A 23,371-nucleotide genomic window follows, 5' to 3' on the forward strand; every position below is an offset into this window, starting at 1 on the left:
GTAGTTAAAAGCAAAGGTAACTGGCCTAGAAGCTGTGCCCTGCCCCTACAGCCATGAAACTTCCAGGATTGCAGTTCATGTCTCTGCACAGAGCAGTGATAACCCTCTTGCTCTGAACTAGCCAAGATATTTTTAACATGACTGAGCAGTGTGGATGCACCCACCGCGATTTTTCAGCCTGGATTCTGCATTTCCCATAAAAGAAAGCAGCCATATGCTCCAGATTTACTACCTACTGCTTCCTTCAAAAATGTGCTTCTGCAACCCACATTTATATGTAAAGTCACTTGAGGTGATGTAAATGTGATTCCAGTTCTTGTTAGATTTTTGTGGTCAGCTCCTCTCAAAAGCAGCTTTGTACCTCTATAATTTCTATTAAACTATTTGTCATACAGCACTTGACTGAAAAATCATTAAAGGTAACTGAGGCTACTTCAGGAGGTTTTGGATGAGGTATATACTGAAGAGACAGTCACTGCACATCCCATATGCAGTAGTACCCAATAAAATATGAAGCTAATCAGCAATTATGAAGCTAGTCTAAGAAGCCTGAGGAACACACCATAGCAATGAGCTGGAAAATAGCTGGGACTTACTATTTCAACAAAGCCAGTCTTTCCCTTCCGCATTCAGCAACTAGAAATCCTTGAATATGCTCTACACTGACTCCATGTTAGCATTGCTATTGCAGTGCCTCCTCATCCAGGGGTGACCCATTTGTGCACAACGCAAGACAAGCATGAAATGCTGCAGAAGGTGAAGTCTAAAACCAAGGCATAACAGAGCAGTAAAATAGAAGGCTCTTAAAATAGCAAGGGAAACAAGATAGCCAGAAGATACCTGTGGCATAAATCTACTTTTAACCTTTTTGTTCATTAGTATCCTTGGATGGAGAAGTAGCTAGGAAAGTACTAGATAGGGGAAATAAAATTGTCAAAGTACTTTCTAAAAAAAAGCTTTGTTGTCAACACTAGTAAAAGGGAAAAAACCACATAAAAATCTGTAACACAATTCAGATTTTGTGCTCCCTGAACAAAGGCAGTGAATGTTCCTCGTTTGTCTTTTCTTCCTGTAACACAGGCAAAGGTCTGCAAAGCAATAGGCAGAGCTATATGTACAGTATCATTCTAGAGTGTCATGGAATAATTAAGTTCAATCCTTCCCTGTGTCTTAAAATCCTCTTAACAAAAAAATAAATAAAGCTTAGGAGCATACAAAGACTTACAGTTTTTCAGATTAGAGAGAGCACCTGACTCAAGTTCAATGTTTGGGGTTTTATGGATATAAAAGATGTTTTACCCAAAAAAAGTCACATGTGGAGAGTTCAGAAACTGAAGCTCCATGAGGTCAGATTTGGACAGAGTTGTTTGGAGCAGGTCCTGGTTCCTGTGGGGCTATACATGGAGAAGCCAACTACCCAACCAAAGAAACCGGTGCCTTGTGCAGAGCATACTTTTGAGGCTTGGGATTGTGTCACCCCATGTTTTCCTACACCCTAGAACAATGGGTCCCTAATGATGATTGACATCAACATGGTACAAATAAGAAATCATGGTAATTCTAATAACAATATTTGGGTTTCATTTTTCCCTAACCATACCATCCAGATGACTGTTTAAAAAGAAAGCAAGGGCAGATATTTAAAGACTGACTTCACCAACTCCATCACAGTCCAGCTCCTTCTTTCACAGCATGTTAACAGAAGTAAAATCACCCTTACATTACAGTTATTTTACTGAATAATGTATTCAGGGTTAACAAATTAATAGTCAATAGTTTGACTCAATGTCCAGTCTCCTTGGTAGACAGCTATTTAGTATACCTGCAGGATCCACAAATTCCCCCAAGCCCCTTCTATTTTATACAGAGAACCACATTGTTTAATATAATCCTTTGTTCCTTAATTTCCACTTCACTTTATACTGCAGAAATCTTTTGTACTTCAGACCGTAAACTTGGTCTGGAGTTCTTTCTGGTCTTTCACTGCTCCCTGTGAAGTAGGTATTTGTTGTGCATCGCCAGAGACAATGTTTTTTGCAATCCCACGAGGCTGACTTGCTCTGCTCTCATAGCACCTAAGTACTACATTCCCAAAGGCTCTTGTGTGGTTTTACTTCACCTCATCGCTTGCTTTTTCTGGCTCATCCCATCTCACTTGCTTTTTCTATCCCCTGCAGACAGCTGACCTGGCAGAAGTTCCTGAGGAAGGCGATAGCTCTGCAGGCACCCTTGACATAAGCAGGAAACGCAGCAATAGCGGTGAGTGCTGCCAGGCCAGGATAGCATCTTCAGATGTATAGGCCTGTGTACAACCTATTTCAGATGGGGTTTTTAATGGCATGTCCATGTTTTAGCAGCATTCTGGTTTTCTGAGTGGGAGGTGAGTGGGGCATGTAGTCAGTGCAAGAATTTGGGGAATGTTTTTTGCCAGTCAGATTAAATCCAAGCCACTAGTTTTCTTAATTTGTTGTGTCCAGACCTGACACAGGATGAGGGCAAATGGCCCGAAGCTGACGCAGGGAAGGTTTAGGTTAGACATTAGGAAAATTTTTTTCAATGAAATGGTTGTCAAGCATTGGAACGGGCTGCCCAGGGAAGCGGTGGAGTCCCCATCCCTGGTGGTATTTAAAAGATGGGTAGACGAAGTGCTTAGGGACATGGTTTGGTGGTGGGATGGCAGTGTTAGGTTAACGGTTGGACTTGATGATCTTGATTTCCAATCTAAACGATTCTATGATTCTGTGGATCTATGACAAGGTTTAGGTCTATTCCCAGTCTCCTACACTTCGTGAACATGACTGTAGACTAATCACTTCACATGCTTCGGTTCCACAGTGGCAGAGTGGAACAAAAATAATACTTCCTTTCTCTTCCATATGTTTGACTTGTCCACATGTCTCTATATATCATAATCTCTTTGGGACAGGAAAAGAATCGTATAATATCCATATGTCTGTAGAACATCCAACACAATGAATCCTGATTATAATTGCAGCTTCTCAATATAATTATAGTATGTGCCCAGTAATATTAATAGCCCAATTCTTTTGTCTGCTTGCACAAGAGTAATGTTTTTACAGCATTGGTGTGATGGGATTTTGAGACCATCTTACCAATTGAGAGCTTAGCCACTGAGGGACAGTGTTTGTGACCCTGTTCTTGAATTCAGTTGTGGTGAGGGAAGTAATAAGTACAAAGGGATTTGGAGCATTGAGCAAAAGTTCAGGCCCAAACCATCAGAGCAACTTCTCCAACAGTACCTGAAGGCTGCTTTGCTGGATTTCACAAGATGTACACTATAAAAATAAAACACAGTGAGCATAGGGTTTTTTTCTGTTAGACCCCCTGCCCCTGTGCTCCTTACATGCTGCTAGCAATTCAGGTAGGTGAAATGCCAGCTTCAGCTCTCCATTCCCATTTTATGCTTCCTCTTTATTCCTTTCCTCTCCTCCTGGTCCTAGCACTTCTCTCTGTGTTCAGTCATTTCCTCCCTCTCATTCTGTGAACATCCCATCTATGTTATCTGCTTTCTCCTGACAATTCTTTTAGGTTTTCTGTCTTGCAAGTGCAAGTTGACCTGACCTGACTAAAGAAAAAGAATTCAGCCTGCTTCACATTGTTTAATCCTGCCCACCTGAGATTAATTTGGCCCTGTTTGAGTTTTCAGATAACTTTGTATTTCGTTGTCAATCAGTAGTTTCTTTTCTGAAACCCAAAGAAACTTTTTTCTCTGAGATCTGCATTCACTAAATGCACTGAAAGGCATTCAAGGAACTTACTCAAAGAGATTAGTTTAAAAACTCAGCATGTGTCAAACCTCCAAATAACTTCCACGGCACATTAACTATTCCTTTGATCAGCACTGGCTTTTTTACAATCTATCCTTCAGAGGCTCAGGGTTATAAATTATGCATCAGTCACTCCAAAAATTTCCCCTTGGTAGATTTTTAATAAACTGCCCGCGCTGTTTGCACAAGCTATGGAAATGGTAAAATCCTTTTCAGACTGCAAAAAATCCCTGCTATTTCTTTTTTCTTTTTTTTGGTCTGCTGCTGCTGGGGCAAACAAATATGAAAATAGATGGACTGCTGTTGTGTGGAGATGTGAACTACATACCTCTATGGCCTTCAGGTTCAAGTGCCTCCTAGTAATATCCAGAGACCATGAGCTAGGCAGAGATTAAAAACTTAAGCTAGACAGAGATTAAAAACTTAACAAAGTAAATACAGAATGTTGTTACAGGGTGATTCACTGCTCCTTTTTCCTCAGCTGTCCATGCCCCTTTAGCAGACAGTTCCACACTAATGTCTTGATGAATCAGGTCCATTCCAGTTCTTTTTAATTTTTTTCCCCATTAAAATCTGTCTTCTGCAAATAAGATTTTAGGAAAATGTATGTTTGAGGCTCTTTGCTTAAAGGGAATCAGCGGAAAAGACACAGCCTGCAGAAAGGTGAAAGGACGCAGCACATGTGTGATTGTATAATCGTTCCTATAGACTTCTATAACAACTTTAAGGGAAGATTCTTTTATTTAGGCCTTGGCATACTTACTACGAAACAAAGCTTCCTAGTTTACAACTGTAAGATGGCATACCTAATTTCCAGCCCTTCAGCCTCCTCTAAGCCAGTTATACTCCTTCACTGCTGTGAATTACCATCCATAACAGAAGTCCTGCAAGCCAAAATGTACTTTAAGTGACATCTATGAGTCTGTTCTCAACAGGGATTTGAGCATTTTCCCCTTGAGTCAAATACGGGATGCCCTCCCTGCAAACCCAGGTTCGGTGAGCACTTCTCGGCAAACACAAGGATACAGTCCAGCTCCCTCTCCACCTGCTGGGTCAGCTCCACAGCTCACAAGGCTGCACATTAGTAACTTGGCTTTATTTTCTGTCACCAAGCAGAAATTACTCCAAACATGCTGCTGAAATACTTCCACTTTGTCTGGTGAATGAATTTCCGCAAGCCCAAAATGTTCCTGGTTACCCAATTCATTATTCACTAGAACTTTTTCCATTTGCCTCTCTAACTCCTTTTTCTCTGGACACAAAAAACCAAGCATAGTAATTTGAGTAGGACTTGAACATTGTCAGATTGCAATGACAGGATTCTACATCCCTTTATACAGATGTCAGAAGAACATATACCCCTATACTAGAAGATACAGGAAAATAATTTTATTTTTAAGGTTTTTCCTCTGATACTCGTGACAGTTCGCAGGGTCAGAGTCCCTCTACAACAGAACTTGGTGAGGCAGCCAGTGAGGCCCCAGGCCAGCTGCAGTCAGACCACCTGGACACAAATTGGGGCATTTTCAGGTTAAATGCTGCAGGTATCAGGTCACATGTTGTCTTCACATTCACATGTTGAACTTTATGACTACAATTGCCTTACATTTTATCAGAGGGCATGTGCTTGTGTGGGCTTGTGGATGTGTGTCACTGTACAAAATCTCTCTCGTGCATGCTGGGGCTGCCTTTTTAGCTACCTTTCCTCTGTTACAAGAAGAGTATATTTTTTCAATGTCTAGGTACAGCTCTCTACTATCAAGGAACCCTATTATTTAACTGATAAAATTTCGTCAAAGACTCTTTGTTTGGTTGTCATTTACAATGTAGAATAGCCGCAGAAATATGTGTTAATTGAATAGAGGGTGAGCAAGTGAAAGAGCAGAGGGGGAAAGAAACTCAGCAGTTTGGTGTTGCCCAGAACACATGTAACTGTATCACAGAGAAACAAAAAGAAAATGCACTCAGTCGGCCTGCTACTTATTACCATTTTGGAGATTTCTAAATTGTTAGCGACTACAAAATCCACTTCTGCTCAAAAGACCTGCAGAGGTAAATAGTGGGAGAAGATGCCAATGGTTCTAGCTGCTCAAAGACTCTGGCTATTAAAACCATATTCAGACTTTATTCAGAAGCAGGGTACATCAGGCAATCTTTAAAATGTGAAAGGGGAATTCAGTCAATGTAATAAAGCCACTGTGTTTTTTCTAGGGAGATAACTGGGGACAGGCATCAGCCAGCTCATGAAGCAATAACAGTAGAGGGTAACTGATTAGATATCAGGTATGTTAGGTCAAATTCTATAAGAAGGGCTTAAAGGAGAATCCAGGGAATTATAGGCGCATCAGTCTTACTTCAGTCCCTGGGAAAGTTACAGAATGAATCCTCCTGGGGGCTATCACAAGTCAAATGAAGCACATGGTTGGGAAAAGCCAGCATGGTTTCACTAAGGGCAAATCATGCTTGACAAACCTGATCACCTTCTATGACAAAGTAACCTGCTCGGTTGATGTGGGGCAAGCGGTGGACATTGTCTATTTGGATTTCTCCAAGGCATTCAATACGGTTTCCCACAGCCTTGTCCTAGAGAAACTGATGCGTTACGGTCTAGACTAGTGGTCTGTGCAGTGGGTGGGGAGCTGGCTGACAGGCCACACCCAAGGGGTGGTGGTAAATAGTTCCTTTCAAACTGGCAACCTGTCAGAAGTGGGGTCCCCCAGGCATTGATATTGGGTCCAATGGTGTTTAATATCTTCATAAGTGATCGGGATCAACTGATGAAGTTTGACGATGATACCAAACTGAGTGGGGAGGTGGACACTTTGGAAGGGAGAACCACCCTACAGGAAGACCTGGATAGGCTGGAAGAGTGGGCTAATGAGAACCTTATGAAGTTCAAGAAGGACAAGTATAAGGTCTTGCACCTGGGAAAACATAATTCAGGAGTGCAGCACAGGCTGGTATCTATCCTTCTGGAGAGCAGCTCTGTGGAAAAGGACCTGGGGGTCCTGGTGGACATCAAGCTCAATTTGAGCGAGCAGTGTGCTGCTGCAGCAAAGAAAGCCAACAGGATCTGTGTTGCACCAACAAGGGCATCACCAGCAGATATAAAGAAGTCATTATCCCACTCTACTCAGCACTTATCAGGCCACACCTGGAATACTGTGTTCAGTTTTGGTCCCCACCATACAAAAAAGATGTAGACAGGCTAGAGAGGGTCCAGAGAAGGGCCACAGATATTATCAAAGGACTGAGAAGCCTGGCATACAAGGAAAGGATAAGAGAACTGGGTTTGTTCAGCCTCGAGAAAAGGAGGCTCAGTGGTGATCTCATCACCATCTACCAGTATTTAAAGGGTGGCTACAAAGAAGATGGAGACTCCCTTTTTACAAGAAGTCACATGGAAATACAAGGGTTAATGGGTACAAGTTACCCCTGGGGACTCTCTGATTGAACACAAGAGGAAAAATTTTCACAATGAGAACAATCAGCCACTGGAATAATCTCCCCAGGGAAGTGGTAGATTCCCCAACGCTGGACACTTTTGAGATTCAGCTGGACAATATGCTGGGCCATCTTGTCTAGACTGTGCTTTTGCCAAGAAAGGTTGGACCAGATGATTGTTGAGGTCCTTTCCAACCTGGTATTCTATGGTTCTATGATTCTATGATCTGGTGCTGTGACGGTTGTCTTATTCTACGAGTTTCTGATTTAGTAACTTGGTAGAAAATTGTCACACATACAGACCTGTGTCTCAGATAACCCATTCCAATTTGAAAGCAATTCAGGTACCTCTTATAAAATCAGAGAGAGGCAGCGTATGCGGTGCCCCCCAGGAAGGGACTACTGGAGAGAGAGATCAAAGAAGGCTATCAAACATTTATAGAAAGGGTCGAAGAGTGGGAAGAAGGGGTTTTCATACAAACTTCCCACGATATTGCTTATATATGGTCATCAGGTTTGCAGGTGTTTTTAAATGGAAATACTGTTTATCCTAAACATGAAAATACAACATTCAGTATGAGGAAAAGACTGCTGGACTTTAAATAGCAATGCCATTAGGGGACCTAGGTTCTATTCCCAGTGCTGTACTTGTGTGTATTCATCTGATCAAAATGGTTGATTTGTTACCATTGTAAATTCTTCAGGACAGAAATTGTTTTCTGCCATGTGCCAGTGGCACATGTGGTTTTGTTGGGGGTGTAGAAGGGTTCAGAGAAGAGCACAAGGGATCAAAGAAAGTAAGGGGGAAAGAGAATAAATTAACAAAATAAAAGTGATCCTGTTGAGGTGAAGTTTTAAACTACTCCTAAAATGTCATGTGTTTGCTTTATTTCAGTGTTTACATACTCCGAAAATGGCACAGAACACTTTGGAGAAGAACCAAAAAGTATACATTCCCCGGTATGGGCATAAATCTTGTGAGAATGCAATGGGAATGAGAAGTCATATATAAAAGGCTTGTTTTTATGGGTAGCTGAGGACCTTGAGTAGGTCTGCTGGGGCACTGTTCTGGAGAAGCATCGATCTGACTGTCATGTTCTTATACCATTTCTGGGCCACTGGCCTCAGTTGGAAGCAATATACAGGACTGGATGGCTCTCTGGTTTACCCTTTATGGTCCCTTTTATGTTCTTCTGTTTATTACAAATTGATATTGTGAACACAAAAGATCTAGCGGGGAGGCCATGTCATTATAACAGAACTGCAGTAACGTAAAAATCACAGATTTGATTTGGAAAATTATTTGGGGTTTGGTTTAGGTGTTTGTTGTTTTTTTTTCTCCAGATTACCAGTAGAGAAAGGGATGAGAGAGAGTAGCCAGTCTTCCCTGTGGGATGCCCAGTGCAAGCAACTTTCTGTTTAAGAAAATGACTTTCCCACTCTGGTTTTTGGACCTGTGCACTGTACAACTCTAGCTCCATGCATAATGAGGACTGTATAATAGACACCTACCTTATATAATGCCAGTAACGCACTATTGGGCTCATAAGAGTCATACATTAACAGACAGCAAAAGGCAGATTCATTTTTAAGATCTCACCCAAAAGACCATCTTGTGCAAATTTCTGCTTGTGTCCTTTGAAAGTCTGGAATTTTATCTTTGGGTTCAAAGAATCTTACTTCTAAACGAAGATAGTTACTGCCTTGGTGGCTCACAGTGTATCTGGGCCATAGTCCTCTAATGTATGAAAGCAATGAAATGATTCTGGCTCATTTCTTGGATGATCAGGCACTGGTTCCTCAGGCTCTACAAAGTGAACCAAATTACTGGACAGGACAGATATTTACATTCTCTCTTTCTCTTTTTTTCTTAAAGGGACCATTTTATAAAAGCACGTTACAAATGAACACCTATGTTGCCTTGTACAAATTTGTACCACAAGAAAATGAAGACTTGGAGATGAGGTAAAGCCCCGAAATATTTATTAGTTGGTTTGACCCATGCAAACTGAGGCTCACATGACTGAGTCAAGGGAGAGAGGGTTCATTCTGACATTTATACTAAGCATTTTTATAGAGGTAGTCACTTGCAGATACACAGATACTCTCATAGGTAAAAAAGCTTTTGGAAAGGACACAATAGATAAAAAGTTTCAAAACCCCTTATGTCAGTTTAGGAGCAAGATGGCTTTCAGCTAGAAAATATTCTGTTTTCAGTTGCTTTGTTTTTTCAGCCAGAAGTTTTCAACTAAGATTTCCTCACCAGCTCTCATGCTAATGCTGAACATTTTACCCGTCCTGTTTGATTTTCCCTCACATTCAGATTATGTCTGAGAAAAGAGAACAATGTCCAGCTGCTGGATGGCAGTGTTTTCACGTGAGAAAGGTGCATTCTGATCTTTGCAAAATAACTTTGTTAATTGTAATTTTTAACACATCCTTCCTCAGTTCTGCATCAGTTGCCAGCCCTGCAAGGTCTAATCCAAGCCCACTGAAGTGAAAGGACATCTTTTAGTGCAATTAATTTGACCCGTGCTACTCATGCTTTGCATAGAGCTTGCTAGGGCTCTTGTCATGAAATGCATCAGCTCTCTTCAAAGCATCCCCTACATCAAAATAATCATGCACATGCCACAGAATTTAAGGAATTGCCAGAGAAATGCACCTCTTGTCAGCATCTCCTTCACTGAAAGGCAGTGTTCCTGTTCCCAGCTGTGCCTTCTCATCACTCTGGAACTAATGGGTGGGGGGTGAGGCAGAAATTACAAGCTTTCCTATCATTCTGCTTTGCTGGCGTTTCCTGATCATTATTTTAGGAATGTCAGCTCTTCAGGAAATAACCATAGGGTATGGTGACCTTTAGGGCAACTTGCCTGCTATTCTGCTTGAGGGATTCCACCTTGCATCCTGCTCCTTTAGGGGTGTATTCCAGCTTGCACATTTCTTCCACGAAGAGGAACGCTGCTCAGACAAGCCTGCACTGGACTACCACCCTCATACAGACATAGCGATGCAGAAAGCACAACATTCTCCAAAATTCTCCTGTCCCTCACATTAGGGGAAAAAGCAATCTGTGGTCTGAAACATGGGCTGTCACGGCTCTTTCCAGAGACACCAGCCAGGTTTTAGACCGGTGTTACACAGCTACAGCAGCATTGTTTGTCCCATGGCCAGAAAATCAGTAATACATGGGTTAATACTGTTTCATAATGGATGCCAAATAGCTAGTAATGTTGTTTGGTCACTGCAGAACTAGGCAGGATTCAGCTCAGTTGCATGAATTTTCATTTAAGGTAGTTGAATTGTTAGAGATGGGTTCAGCATAGCAATGTTGTCAAGACTGATAAGCACTGTCCTAGGAACCCAAGTCAGGGACCAGCCAGACACTGATCAGCCCTAGCATAATAAAGGCAAGTAGCAGTGGAAGGAGCTGAGCTGGGAAGAAGAGTTAGGGGAGATTTCTGAAGATCTCAACTCACCTCTAAGGGGATGCAATGAATAGCAAATTACTGCAGCGGAGAGGTGCCGGCCTGATTTCAGCAGCAATTATTACTTGCCACAACCTTGATTTCTTCCTTAACAGCAGGATCAGCCAGTCAGATTATCCAAAGCTCTAGCATAAGTAAAGTAGGACATTCCAGTACTATACTTATACTAAGAGATGGCCTTATTTTACAGTAAGCAGCGAGTCCTGGAGGCAGGCAACCCCACGTTTCAGACACTGCAATTAATAGAATAGAATAGAATAGTATAGAATAGAATAGAATAGAATAGAATGTTTGGAAGGGACCTACAATGATCATCAGTGGTTGTCTGGCCACTTCAGGGCTAATTTTGCCACCTACTAAAATCTAGTGCACTGATGTAGAGCAGGCAACTTATCCAGGGTTGTGATTTACAGAAGAAAAAGATGAGACCTGAAACTGATTCCAACCAGTAGTAAATACCAAGCAAGTTGCCCCTTTTCAGGGATTAGCAGCCTAAGCAAGAGTAACATAGGTCCAGCTGGGACCTCTATTTTTAATAATTTTTGGAGATTAGAGACATCTATGTTAGCCCTGTGCTAAAAAATATCAGAAAGTCTTGTATCTAAGAATCTCAGTGCTCAGACCACTGGCATGGAGAAACTTTAGGTTCAGTTGCCATCTTTCTCTGGCAGCCAAATAAATTTACATTTGCCGAGTTATTTTTCTACCAACCAGGCTGAAGGGTACTCAGAGGAAATCCTTCTTGTCGAAAGAATTCTTCCTTGCAGTGTAAGGGCTCGATTGGTGTCACAGCCTGTTTACTTTGAAGTGGCAAGATGGGATCCTTCAAAACTTCTTTAAGTGTTTTATATCAAATATTAACTGGAATAAGGGACTCACTCAGATGTCCTTTGCCATAGAAGAAATCTTTTACCACTGGGATACCAAGTTGTGCTTTTTCTCTAGCTTCCTTTCTCACCTCAGCAATATTTAATTATTCCAAACACATTGGAACAGCTTCCTGAAGAGGGCTTGAGGAAAATCCTACCCTGTTGCCTATTGAAAGTGCCTTTCTGTGAAAGCTGGAAAACTCTGGTTCAGATCTCACAGTGTTAGAAGACTAAGTGCCAATTTCTCCAGTTGTCAGCAACAATGATAACCACTGGGCAAGTGGACCAAAGAGGCCCAGCATCACCCCCACCTCCAGCTGCATCTGAGACAGGTCCACGGCTTCTATGCGTGCTCTGACAGAGCCCGTTAAATTGGACCCATTACCCATAACATGCTCCAGATGTGTTTGCAAGCTCTTGTGCTGATACCTCAACAATACAGGGAGCCTAACAGGGAATGCAAGGAAAGCTGAAGGGGTCAACCATTAATTTTATTAAGATCAAAGAAACGCCTCTTACCAAGCAGACGGAGCTTTCTGAGGTTAATCTGTTTGGAAATGGGCTGCCACTTACTTTCTACAATGCAGCGCTATTGTAATTACATAATAATGTTGACGAAGTGCCACCAATGGGGGGAAGGAGGTCAAATAACTGTTCAACTACCTGCACAAAATCAGCTCAGCACATTTCGCTATTAGCATTTCCAGCCAAATTATTCTCCTAGCTCTGCTTTGGAACTAGTCAGCTGGATGCTGATACTTAGCAATTACAACCCTGCGCCACACATTACAAAGGTAAATATGTCCCATTCAAATCAAAAAGACATTCCTGGGCAGAATTATATCCCTGCTGACTAATTGCCTTTGTCAGTTAAATAGAACTATTTTCCTGCTGCTTTCCTTCTGCAATCACAGCTTGAAAACACAGATGATAAAGTGGTGTATCCCAACAATGTGAAATGTCTTGAAGTAACAAGATAATGCCTGTAACGAATAGGGACTGTGCTTTAAACAGTTTCTTATTAAACAGGAAGCAAAAATTCCAGTTCACAGATGATGTCTCAAACTAAAGGTCTAGCCCCAATATACAGAGACTCTCTTTCTACATTACCGTGTATGATTGAATAAAACCTTGCTGCCAATCCACCTGCAGCAAATGCTCAGATAAAATGACCAAGGAAGGACCACCTTCCTATTAGAAGGTAATTGTGGAAGCTGATGCAGCATAACAATTAAAAATCATCTTAGCTACCATTCCTCTTCTAATTACAGGCCAGGGGATATGATCACTCTCCTGGAAGACTCCAATGAAGACTGGTGGAAGGTATGTGCTAATTATTTTATATCTATCTGTTTTCTTTCCAAAGGGAAAAATATATTATTTTCAATACTGAACTTGCATTAAAGCTTCTAGTGTTAACAACCCTCTTCTATCAACATGTTTTCTCCACAGGGGAAAATTGATGACAGAACTGGATTTTTTCCTGCTAACTTTGTTCAGAGAGTGCAACATGATGAGAAGATTTACAGGTGTATCAGGACATTCATCGGCTGCAAGCAACAGGGACAGATAACTCTGAAAGAGAACCAGGTAAGTTCCCCTGTGCCAGATCCCCACTGGACTTCAGCATCCAGCAGTCTGACCAATGACTGGAGGAAAAACTGTGCAAGATGAGCACAGGCAGGTGCTGTCCAGTGCAGTTTTACTACAAATGTTATTATTTGTAGGGTAATAGTGTCTAGTAGCCAGTTAAGAACAGTGTTGGTCTTGTGCAAACACATCCCCCCTGCCTAACAGTCTAAATTTTCAGTCTCACAGACATCACAGATTCATACATAAAGATACTTTACATATTACGCATTCTCCTACTGACTTCAAAGGGACAGACTGAAGAAAACACATTCTTAGAGACAGACCTTGTGTGCCTGAAAAATGGTCCAGTTTTCTCCTCACTATTAGAGCTAATCTAATAAAAGACAGTGGCTCCCTCCCCAGACCTTACCTTCCCTAAAGATCTGAACACGGATCATTGTTTTGGCTTCAGTGGGAGCAGAGTTAAGACAGGACCAAACCCATGAATCTTAAATTTAACTCTTATTCACCAGTTGTAAAATATCTTTAATCATTAATTGCTTGTGTCGCCACTTACACACCCTCTCTACAGGCTGTAATTTATTCTAAACTAGAAGTGCTGTTGTGAGTTCAAGTACAGCACGTACAGTGAAGACTCGCAGGGTCCATTCACCCTGGTGTACTTTCAACAGCTCCTTCTACTTTGTGTCATTCAGGTGGGTTCACAAGGTGAAAGCCATGGCTGCCATTATGGGATGTGTCTATGATCTGAATTTAAACGTGGTTTTAAATTTTTACCACATGTTTGTTCCATCCATGTGTCAAGTTTGGTGATTCTGGGGTATTTAAGTGCTTGCTGAGGTAAAGCGAGAGAAGAATAGGGCTCAAAACCAACATTAAGAGACAGGTTCGTGGCATAAGCTCGTGTGAATAGGAGGATGACTCACTAAGCCTGGGTTCTCTAACACCTGGATGAAGTAGAAAGCTAGATTTTTTTTCCACTGCATCTTGTGAAGCCTAATGTTCTTCCACCTCATTGAGTATTTCCTTTCCTTTGGCAATTGATGTCACATCACCAGGAATTGTTTGCCTTACAGTCCCTTGGACAACTACTGATTTTAATAAAGTAGAGCAGAAGTCAGCATCAGGGTAGACATCAGGGCCACAGGTTTTTCCACACAGAACTTCTGTAATGCTTCACTCCACTGATGGATGAGAAGGTTAACTAACTTGTACCTTTGCTGCTGCTGCCTTGTGGCATAGCAAAAACATACAAATGCCAACAATCCTTGGGTATATAGAGCTTTTTAAGGAAGGCACAGCAATACAGTGACCAGAATGTATTTTAACTGCCCCTGTGCACATAGCACATTGGGCAGCCCTGAAATTGCTAGAAAGAGAGCAAGTGCTGCTTTTTGTTTTGCTTTTTTTTTTTTTTTTACACAGTACCTCTTTTGATTGTTTACATATGTGAACATAGAAGGAAAAATATTACCAAAGCAGAACAAGAGGCTTTGCACCCTTTCTGCTCTAGAATAAGCAATGCACAAGGGCAAAGCTTGGGCAAATGGTAGTGTGGAAATATCGCATGCCAGTACGAAGACCTTGACCATTTGGTCAAGGTCTGAGTCCCTTCTCAGCAGTGGGCATACAAGATCCTCTCTGTTAGTGTGGTTACTGCTGCAAACAGTGAGGGCCCAGTTTCTTGCCACATTTCTCACAAAATCATGGTTTCCAAGTGGGCAGGTCTGGCAGCTTCATCTAAATACAAGGACTTCCTATTGTCCCTATTTCATAATAGGTTCACAAGGGAGCTCGCGTCACTGTGTCTGGTAGCACAGGAGGTAAAGAAAGGGATGAATCCATTCTGTCTATCTATCTACTACTTCCTCTTCTTTAGCAAACTTATTCAGCCCTATCTCAAACCTATGCAAATGTGAATGTTTTTGGGTCCTCACTCCATGTGGGAGAGGCTTCAGAGGACAAAAGAAAGAAATAACTGGTGTAAAACAGGGGGCAGAGACCAGACTGAACAAACACGCGAATGCAGAGACATGAGAAGAAAGGAATGGAGCCAACAGATTCCACTCCACCTTAGCACAAATTGTGCAAAAAGAGGACTTTCAAGTAGCTTCAAGGCCATTTTAAGTAATTTCCAGGCAGGACAGTCAAGTGAGGCCATGGACACTCATCTGTTTCCCCCTGTACTCCCATCCAGCATTTGAACCCTCCATAGTAGCCCCCCAGTGGGAGCTGGCAGCCTGCACAGAGCCAACATGTAGCAGTAGTATGGGGACAGGAGCACAAAGACTCCTGAACCCAGCCTGTGGGACACGGAGATCACTGCCTGAATGGCACAATTTTTTTGTCTTTTTTTTTTAGCAGAACAACTTTGCCTTCACTGTGGAGCAAGTCTGATTGTGAAAAACATTTTAATTTTTACTGGGAATTTTTTACTTTAAAAATTTATTTTAAATTTCCAAAGACATTTATCTTATTTTCTGTCCTTTATTTCCCCATTGTTTTCCATGTGAAGCAGAGAGAAGGGTGCAGTAGGGAAATCAAAAGAAAAAAATCATCTGAATGGGACTTCTGGGAAAAGTTTATCAGAATTATTTTTTTATTATTATTATTTTTTATTCTATTTGGGGATTTCTGTGGGATGTAACCAGCCATTTTAGCTGTCTCTGGGCACAGTGTCCAGAGTGCTGTGAGCACAATATATGTACTACGTGCAAAGCACTGGCTTGTTTGAGATTAGCAAGAAGAGGAGATTATTCATTGCTACCCATTCCTGTCACTTTAGCTAGAAAAACTCATTAACTGGTCTAATAAATTCCTGCGACTACAGTATGGCAAATTGTCTCCATTTTACAATGTTAATTCACTGAGTCAAATTCTGCAGGGTCTAACAAGAGTCCAGAGCCATTCTGACAGTGAAGGCAGGGAAGATACGCCAAGAGGAAAACTTATCCAGTGACAGTAATATGAATTTTCAGTGTATTGCTTGATACCATCCCCAGTTTATACTGCAGGTTTCTATCCCCTTTGTACCTTATATGAATAATCCCAGGTAGAGAGTCTATTCTTGTAAGGCAAAAGGCAATATATTCACATCAACAAAGCCACGAGAATACCTTAAGAAAAGCCAGGCAAGCAGAGATATTTTCAAAGTTTGAAGCACAGCGGGTGAGGTTTTCTCTGGAATCACTCACCAGTTTCATGCCCTGGGAATAACATTTTGATCTTCAGCTTCATGCAAAGCCTTCTGGCAAGGCCTATACTCAAGGAGAGGACTGAAGGAAAACCAACATAATTTGCTCACCCATCTTGAGCAATACACACGAGCTAGTCTTCACAAAGGGTCCCTTGAAAAGTTCATTACGAAATATGAAACCCAGCCTGGGGGAGAAAAAAGGGTACTGCTTCAGAGACATCAATATCTTGGGGTTTGGGGTTTAGGGTTTACTGACAGATTTGTGGTTCCTGAAACAAATTCAGAAGACAACTGGGCACCATAAGGTTCAATCAGAAATCTGTGGGAGGGAGGCAGAATTAGTCCCTGACATCAATAAAGGAAGATTATTAACAGGGAAACCAAACCCAGACAATTTCTGCGGCTTTCCACTCTTTTAAGCTGTCTCACACACAATACTGTCTGCGTAATTTCCAGCTCTGATTGATTGTACCATCACTTGGATGTATAAAGTTTTCTCCAGTCCATAACTTCTGCTCTAGCCTACCTGAATTCATTACCACACATTACACAAATGCTTCTTTGCATGACTACAGGCTCTGATTTGACCTCTTTTCACAAAAGAAAAAGTCACCATTTTGAAAAGATATACCTGATTTATCATCAATGCTTAGAAAAGCATCTCTTAAAATGTCTCTAGCATTTTTGATCATCTTTATTTTTAAAGAAGACATAATAATCTATTTTTTGAATTACTGTTTTTACTCCTTTTATAATATCCTTCTTAAATAAAGGAAATAACCAGTTTAAGAAAAACCTACTCACACCCTTCACTGGCAGCCTCTCTGACGTCTACAGTCACACTAATACAAACCACTTTAGAGTTGGGCTTTTTGTGATTAAATAACACAATTGATCTTAAATTGCACAAGTGATCTTGTGCAATAGAAATGACCCCAAGCCATGACATTTGTAACAAGACTGGCAATCAGAAACTCTCTGCCTCATCCAAATGTGGACTGTGAGTTTACATAAAGGTCAATGCAGCAGATTCATTTTGCAATGGATGTGTTTTATAAATGTCACTGATGTAAACTAGCCCTGTAACCAAAAGCATCTCCCAGCTAGCTGCTGTGGTGACTGCAAATGGGCCACTGCTGTTGTGATGGCCACCACCTCCAAATCAGGGCTGTCAGCCTGCTGTCTCCTTGGCACCACAGCTCAGGGGACAAACTTCCCTCCTACCCCAACACCCAGTCACACGAATTTCAAAACCAGTGACTTTCAGGCACATGCACATTAGCTGATCTGATCCTACCACCCCAGAAGAGCCTGGCAATGGGTTTAAACAAATCCATGAGGTTAGGCTTAACAAGGCAGGATTGCAGCTCAAGTCTCCAGCCCCAGGGGATCCACCTGTCTTGAGTCTTCTTCTGATTAGCCTGGATGCTTTGTTGCTACCTGGCTTTTCACCTCATTGCCTAGGAATTACTTTATGTCCCCACATTTTTCATCCTGAAATACTCTAAAAGGAGCTGAACTTCTACGAGTGTGACTCAGATGCCTTTGAAAATCAGTTGCATCATGGTGACTTATGCATTCAGATGGAATCACTTAAAACACAAAACCAGCGCAGAAAGTGATGTTGCAGTTCTCCATGTGCTCCCCCAGCTGTAACTGTTGCACGTCACAGCTAGGCTTAAGGGAGAAAGGGTCTTTTTCCAGCTATTTCTGATTTTCATTGATGTCAGTCTTGCTGAACAGGGAAGGGAGTCCCCATTCATTCAGAGATACTGAGTGGCATACAAGTTTCGTGAGAGTCCAAAATATGGGCACAGCCCATTATGCATCCAGTTTAGTCTAGGTCATCTTTAAAACCCTAAGTAAGGGCTGTAGGTGAAATAAGCTGGCATTCTCAGTCCAAAAGCTAATGAAGCAGCTGATATAAAGCCAGTCATCATCATTTGCACTATAGTTAAATGGGTATGAAAACTGAACTACTTATCATCATTTTCATCTACAGAGCTCACGTAGGCAAGAACTTCAGTGCGCAGGCAGCAGCAGATGTAGAAACTCACAGTGTCCCTGTGCTGTCATCCTTACAGACAAACAGAAGACTTGAGCTGTCAAACCTCTTGACCTAGCACTGTCTTCAGGCTCCAGGACAGCTCTTGAAATTGTACTATCCTCATAACCAGATTCCTACTTCATCAGAACCAGTCTGTGGCTGACAGATGGGTAAAATATATGGAGAGAGAAGATACACAAAAGACAGCTGCAGAAAATCAGAGCAAGTTCAAAGTTACTCCTGGACAAAGAGAATTTGCCACTTGAGCCCAAATTCAAAGCACAGGACTTAGAAGAACAGGAGTGTACTAATGAATATGCAGCTTAAAGGATCATTTCCTAATTGCTTATCTCCCCCATCTGCTTGGGGCTGACGGATGGATAAAAAAATGCTGAGAGCAGATGTTGACAAGTTCAGACAACAGTCATGATCCTAACAGTTGCTTGTTTTATTTTTAGTGTTGTTTTGATTTTTTAAACAAAATGAGATGAAAGAATGGGGAAGTGACTTTATAATATGAGATCCCACCTTCAGCTAGTTCTGAAGATCACTTGATGACTAAGAAATAGCCTGAGATGTGGTTTCTTATCCTGTGGCTTACTCCACTAGTAACCTCTTGAGCCAGGGTGCAGGAAAAAAAAGAAACAACTGTTTGTCTCCATTTGTATGGCTACCAAATTCACTGGAGAGTGGCTTCTCAGTGGCTCACTTACCTTGTCAAGCCAGCAGCCTTCCCCCCAAAACATGCTAGCCCAAGTAGGTGCCATCTTAAGCAGTTTACAATCTGATACAGCAAACCATGAGCACATGATGGTAGCCATGGCACCTTGTGCCTTCACAACATCGTTTGCCATCTGTCACCAGGGCTGGTCCTCAGTGCCACCTGATTCATCAGGTGGAATCTAAATTCTGGATACCACCATGCACTTACCTGGGGTTACAACCGATTTACACCCACCTAAGAAGGTCAAGAGCTAAATCCCAAGGCTACAACTTGTGGGTGAAATACTTGGCAGCACTCACAAAAGGGGATGAGGACAGAAGTGGCCAAAGATGGTTTTGTGTTCCCTCTCTTCCAAAACTTCAGGATTTGGAGTAGCTCTAGGGCTTTGCAAAGTTCCAGCAGCTGCCACAGCCCCAGGGGACCTCCTGAGCTGCACAGGATTAGGAAAGTGTGGCATATTGTGGCCAAGCTCATTCTGCACCCAACACATCCCCTTCCTTCAGAAACAGTGGGGAAAAAACTGCTAGCCAGGGGCCAGCACATGCAAGGCTTAGTGTGTTAGTGTAAGAGAATTGCAGCTGGCATTTGGGGGAATTCAGAGTAATGTATTAGTACGCAGAGTGAGAGAAGTTCTTGCAGAAAGGCCCTGTACTCCTCATGCCCAGTGAAGATCTAAAACCATTGCTGTAGCAGAGCACTCCCACTGATATCAAGGAACACTCAAACCAGCAGCAGAACCAAAAAAACCCTAAAAAAAGACCAAATCTGCCATCCTTTTTCACTATGAAGATAAAGAAAACCAGTATTCAGAAAGTTCAGTGTTTTTCTTTTGTCCACAAATCGTTCTGCTGACAGTACAAGACATCAGGGAAAAGTACTCTGTTCTTGCAATATATTCTGCACAGCACCAGAGGTTAATCAAGAAATGCAGCATGGCTGGTGACCAGTGCAGTCCTGCTGCAGGTCCCTTCTGGAGATCTGACTACTTTTGGGGTCTCTTTGGCCCATGCAAAAAGCTAGAGGTCTTGCAGACATCTTTAGTTAAGAGGAAAGCACAGTGACAGAGTCAGGGATTCCTTTTAACCAGACAGGTCTATTTATAGAGAGGCTGCAAAGGCTCATTTTCCCACACAGCAGCAGTGATCAACCAAGAAGGGGCATCTTTCAACAAAGGTGCTCCTTCCTACTCCTGGATACTCTGCCATACTCGGCCATGCTTAGCCTGGTGCTTCTTTGTAGGCTTTTTCTCTTATTGTTGAAGTTTTCATAGTCTTTCTCAGAGACACAGACCAACATCTAGCAGCAGTCAGAAACACCTTTCTGTGTACATGTGCTTTTCTCCTCTCTGCTTCGAACGGCGATGTGGCTGGAGAGGGAGCAGCTGCTCTGCTAGGGATTCATGACACAAATGAGCTTGGCTCTTTTCCAATGGTACCTAAACTAAACGGCATCAATTCCATACCTCTCCCACGCTTTCTGTGTGATTTAGCCCAAACAACAATATATTTTTTTTTTAATTGCATGTCAACTCTTCTGGTGTGCTCAGTCATTCTGCCCCAGGGATCCAATTCAGTTAGTGTTAAGCGGGTAGTTTAAGTAAGAAAATGAATGAGTCAATTTGCTTTCTAAACCTTTGTTTGCAGGTACAGAGATGCACCTGACCACCTCCAAATACTGGAGGTGGTAAATGTGAAGCAGCTTCACCTCCTACTTACGACCTTTCATTTCCCTCTGGCAGTATCAGTGTGGCTAGTAAATTTTATGTATGTAACAACAGGAGGACAAGCTGGCCCAGCATTCAGATGCGATATTTATGTGTCACCATACAATCCATAACCGTCATGCTGAAACGCATTTAGCCAGGAACATTTTCGAGCCATTTTTGTTTATTTCATACCCTCTGAATTATTGTAATTAAACACTGTAAATACTTTTCAGACAGAGCCTTTGTGAGTGTTAGTCCAGACAGAGGGCTTTAAATAGCTGGCACTGACATGGGAAATCAGTGAGTTGGTCTCAACAGGCCCATCAGCTTTATGGCTGTTTTTTTAACCTTGTTTGATTAGTAGGAAATACACAGTTCCTTGGCACAGATGTCTGAAAACAATTCTTTATTTTGTGTGGCCCTGTGCTCAAGTGCCCAGTATAAAGTCCCCATGCCACTAGGCTTTCAAATGGCTCAGACATTACCAAAAGTATCTCAGGATGGGCCCTAAAATGGAAATACCTGAGATCACAAAGGCATTCAGGAAATGCCAGCCTTTACCATGATGTAGTATTTGTACTGTTGTAAAGACCATATGGTTTCACCATAATTGCCTCCATTTGGAGCATGTGTTATGCAAACACACTCACAGAGCTGGGTTCAGATACTTTGGTATCCACAATAAGCACAGGCACCTGTAGGTGTAAGAACTGAGTAAACAACATCACTCACTGCCCATCTGAGAAGTACCTGGGCTCCTTAAACATGCAAAAGAGAATATGCTTGCATTCAGATCAGCTGCTACGAGTGACCCACCTTGGCATCGTGATCACTTTTCACCACCAACTGTTGAGGGAGCTCATGATCAGAAATACCCAATCCTCTCATACACAATCACAACCATTACAGTAGGCTGAAGTCATAAGTCAAGTTTCAAAATCTTTGATCCACTACAAAGTTCTTAACAATTTTAATGTCTGTCACGTATACGTGGCAGGTCAAGAAGGCAGGGGAGAAAGGTAATTCTCTAAATATATGAGTTTGAGTTTCTTATCGAAGCAGTGAGAGTCTAAAAATGATTGTTCTACTTATAGAAGAAACTAGCAGGATGTCTAACCCATCTGATAAATAGCCCGGAATAATTTGTCGCTTGATCATGGCAAAGAGTTTATTATTTTCATACCTTCTTTGCATTCAGATTTGTGTGACTTCTGAAAAGGAACACGATGGCTTTATCAAAGTATACAGCGGGAAGAAGAAAGGCTTTGTCCCCATAGACGTCTTAGAAAACATCTGATTTCAACAGCCCGCTTGCTGCAGTAGGAGCCCTTTGTTGGCAATGCCTGTCTGCCTCATCTCACACTGTGTCAACCCAGATGGGCTGTCTTGCAGATGTTCAGGGAAATAGTGAGAAAACTGCAACTACAAGAAGAAAAAGACATTTCGACTGCCACAGCAACACTAAGAAATAAGAAAAGTGGAATGATTGAAAGAAAACATAGTCAGAAACCACTAGGGAAATGAGAGGTCCTTAGGTACTAACAGGAATAAGGTAAGGAAAAAAAAGTCTGGGCTGATTTCTGGTGCAAGATGGCTGTCATGACCCTGATGGAGACAGACAGCTTGTTCTGAAGGACTAAATCCACGTCCTGTTCTTGTGTCTTAGAAAACTGTTGGACTGCTTTCTTGTTTGAAGTGTGTAATTAGGGGGGAGGGGGGAAAATACCATTCAAACTGTCCTCGTACTACAGTCCAATGCTTGTAGTAAAGTGTGGCTGTGGTTCTACAGTTTTGTCCCCAGTATCAACCGATCAGTTTAAGCGTTTAATCCTAGTGTTTAGTCTCACAACAAGGCAGTTTGGAGGCACCATGTGAATGTCAGTCCGAGAAATGCACTGTGCCCTGGAAGTCGGCAGCTTTCTCTTTCTGTGCAATCTTCCCATATGAAAGAGTAGCGACCTTGTGTGTCCTTTGTTTTCTTTGTATTCGAACAAAAGCTCTCAGCGTACGTCGGGTGTGATGGCTGCTCTCATAGCTCACAAAAATAGCCGGTCCTCCGATTCACAAGCCTGCTTGGAAGCATCCCTCTGTGTTTCCTGCACTTTTATCTGGTGATACAGAAAATGGGCGAAATGCTGGGAGAGAGCCACAGGCTTGAAACGTTTTATATTTTTCTGTGTTTATTGCACTTAAAAGATTTTATATATTAATCCTATTTATAAAAAAAAAATAAAACAATTAACTAACTCCCTGGAAGACTGAAAAATGCTAGGAAAGGACAGACTGCATGTAGAGGTGAAGTCTGTAATTCTCAAAATCCAGAACTCATGACAGAAAGGCACTGAGTGTCTTAGCATTGTGTTCACACACCAAAGGAGTCTTCTTCATTTGCTAAATAGGAGTTTTGCAGAGTCAGCAGTAAATACATTGACATGTGTATTTGGCATAAATCACTGTCAGCATCCTGTAAATTTTCTCCATCCCAGTGAGACTGTGCAATCAGATCTTTTTTGTCCG

At 41.9% G+C, this 23,371-nt stretch overlaps 1 protein-coding gene across 2 annotated transcripts in view; it reads left to right on the plus strand.

Moving 5' to 3' along the window:
• Positions 1-22,151, plus strand: part of STAC (SH3 and cysteine rich domain) — a 73,872-nt gene extending 51,721 nt beyond the window's left edge. For both annotated transcript variants that reach the window (XM_009640950.1, XM_009640959.1), the window contains 6 exons: positions 2,178-2,259; positions 8,128-8,192; positions 9,109-9,197; positions 12,861-12,912; positions 13,042-13,179; positions 22,053-22,151. In XM_009640950.1, coding sequence (XP_009639245.1) covers positions 2,178-2,259; positions 8,128-8,192; positions 9,109-9,197; positions 12,861-12,912; positions 13,042-13,179; positions 22,053-22,151 — 525 coding nt within the window. The remainder of the gene's footprint in view (positions 1-2,177; positions 2,260-8,127; positions 8,193-9,108; positions 9,198-12,860; positions 12,913-13,041; positions 13,180-22,052) is intronic.
• The last annotated feature ends 1,220 nt before the right edge of the window (positions 22,152-23,371 follow it).

Source organism: Egretta garzetta, unplaced genomic scaffold (assembly GCF_000687185.1).
Source record: "Egretta garzetta isolate BGI_Z169 unplaced genomic scaffold, ASM68718v1 scaffold170, whole genome shotgun sequence".
Classification (NCBI taxonomy): domain Eukaryota; kingdom Metazoa; phylum Chordata; class Aves; order Pelecaniformes; family Ardeidae; genus Egretta; species Egretta garzetta.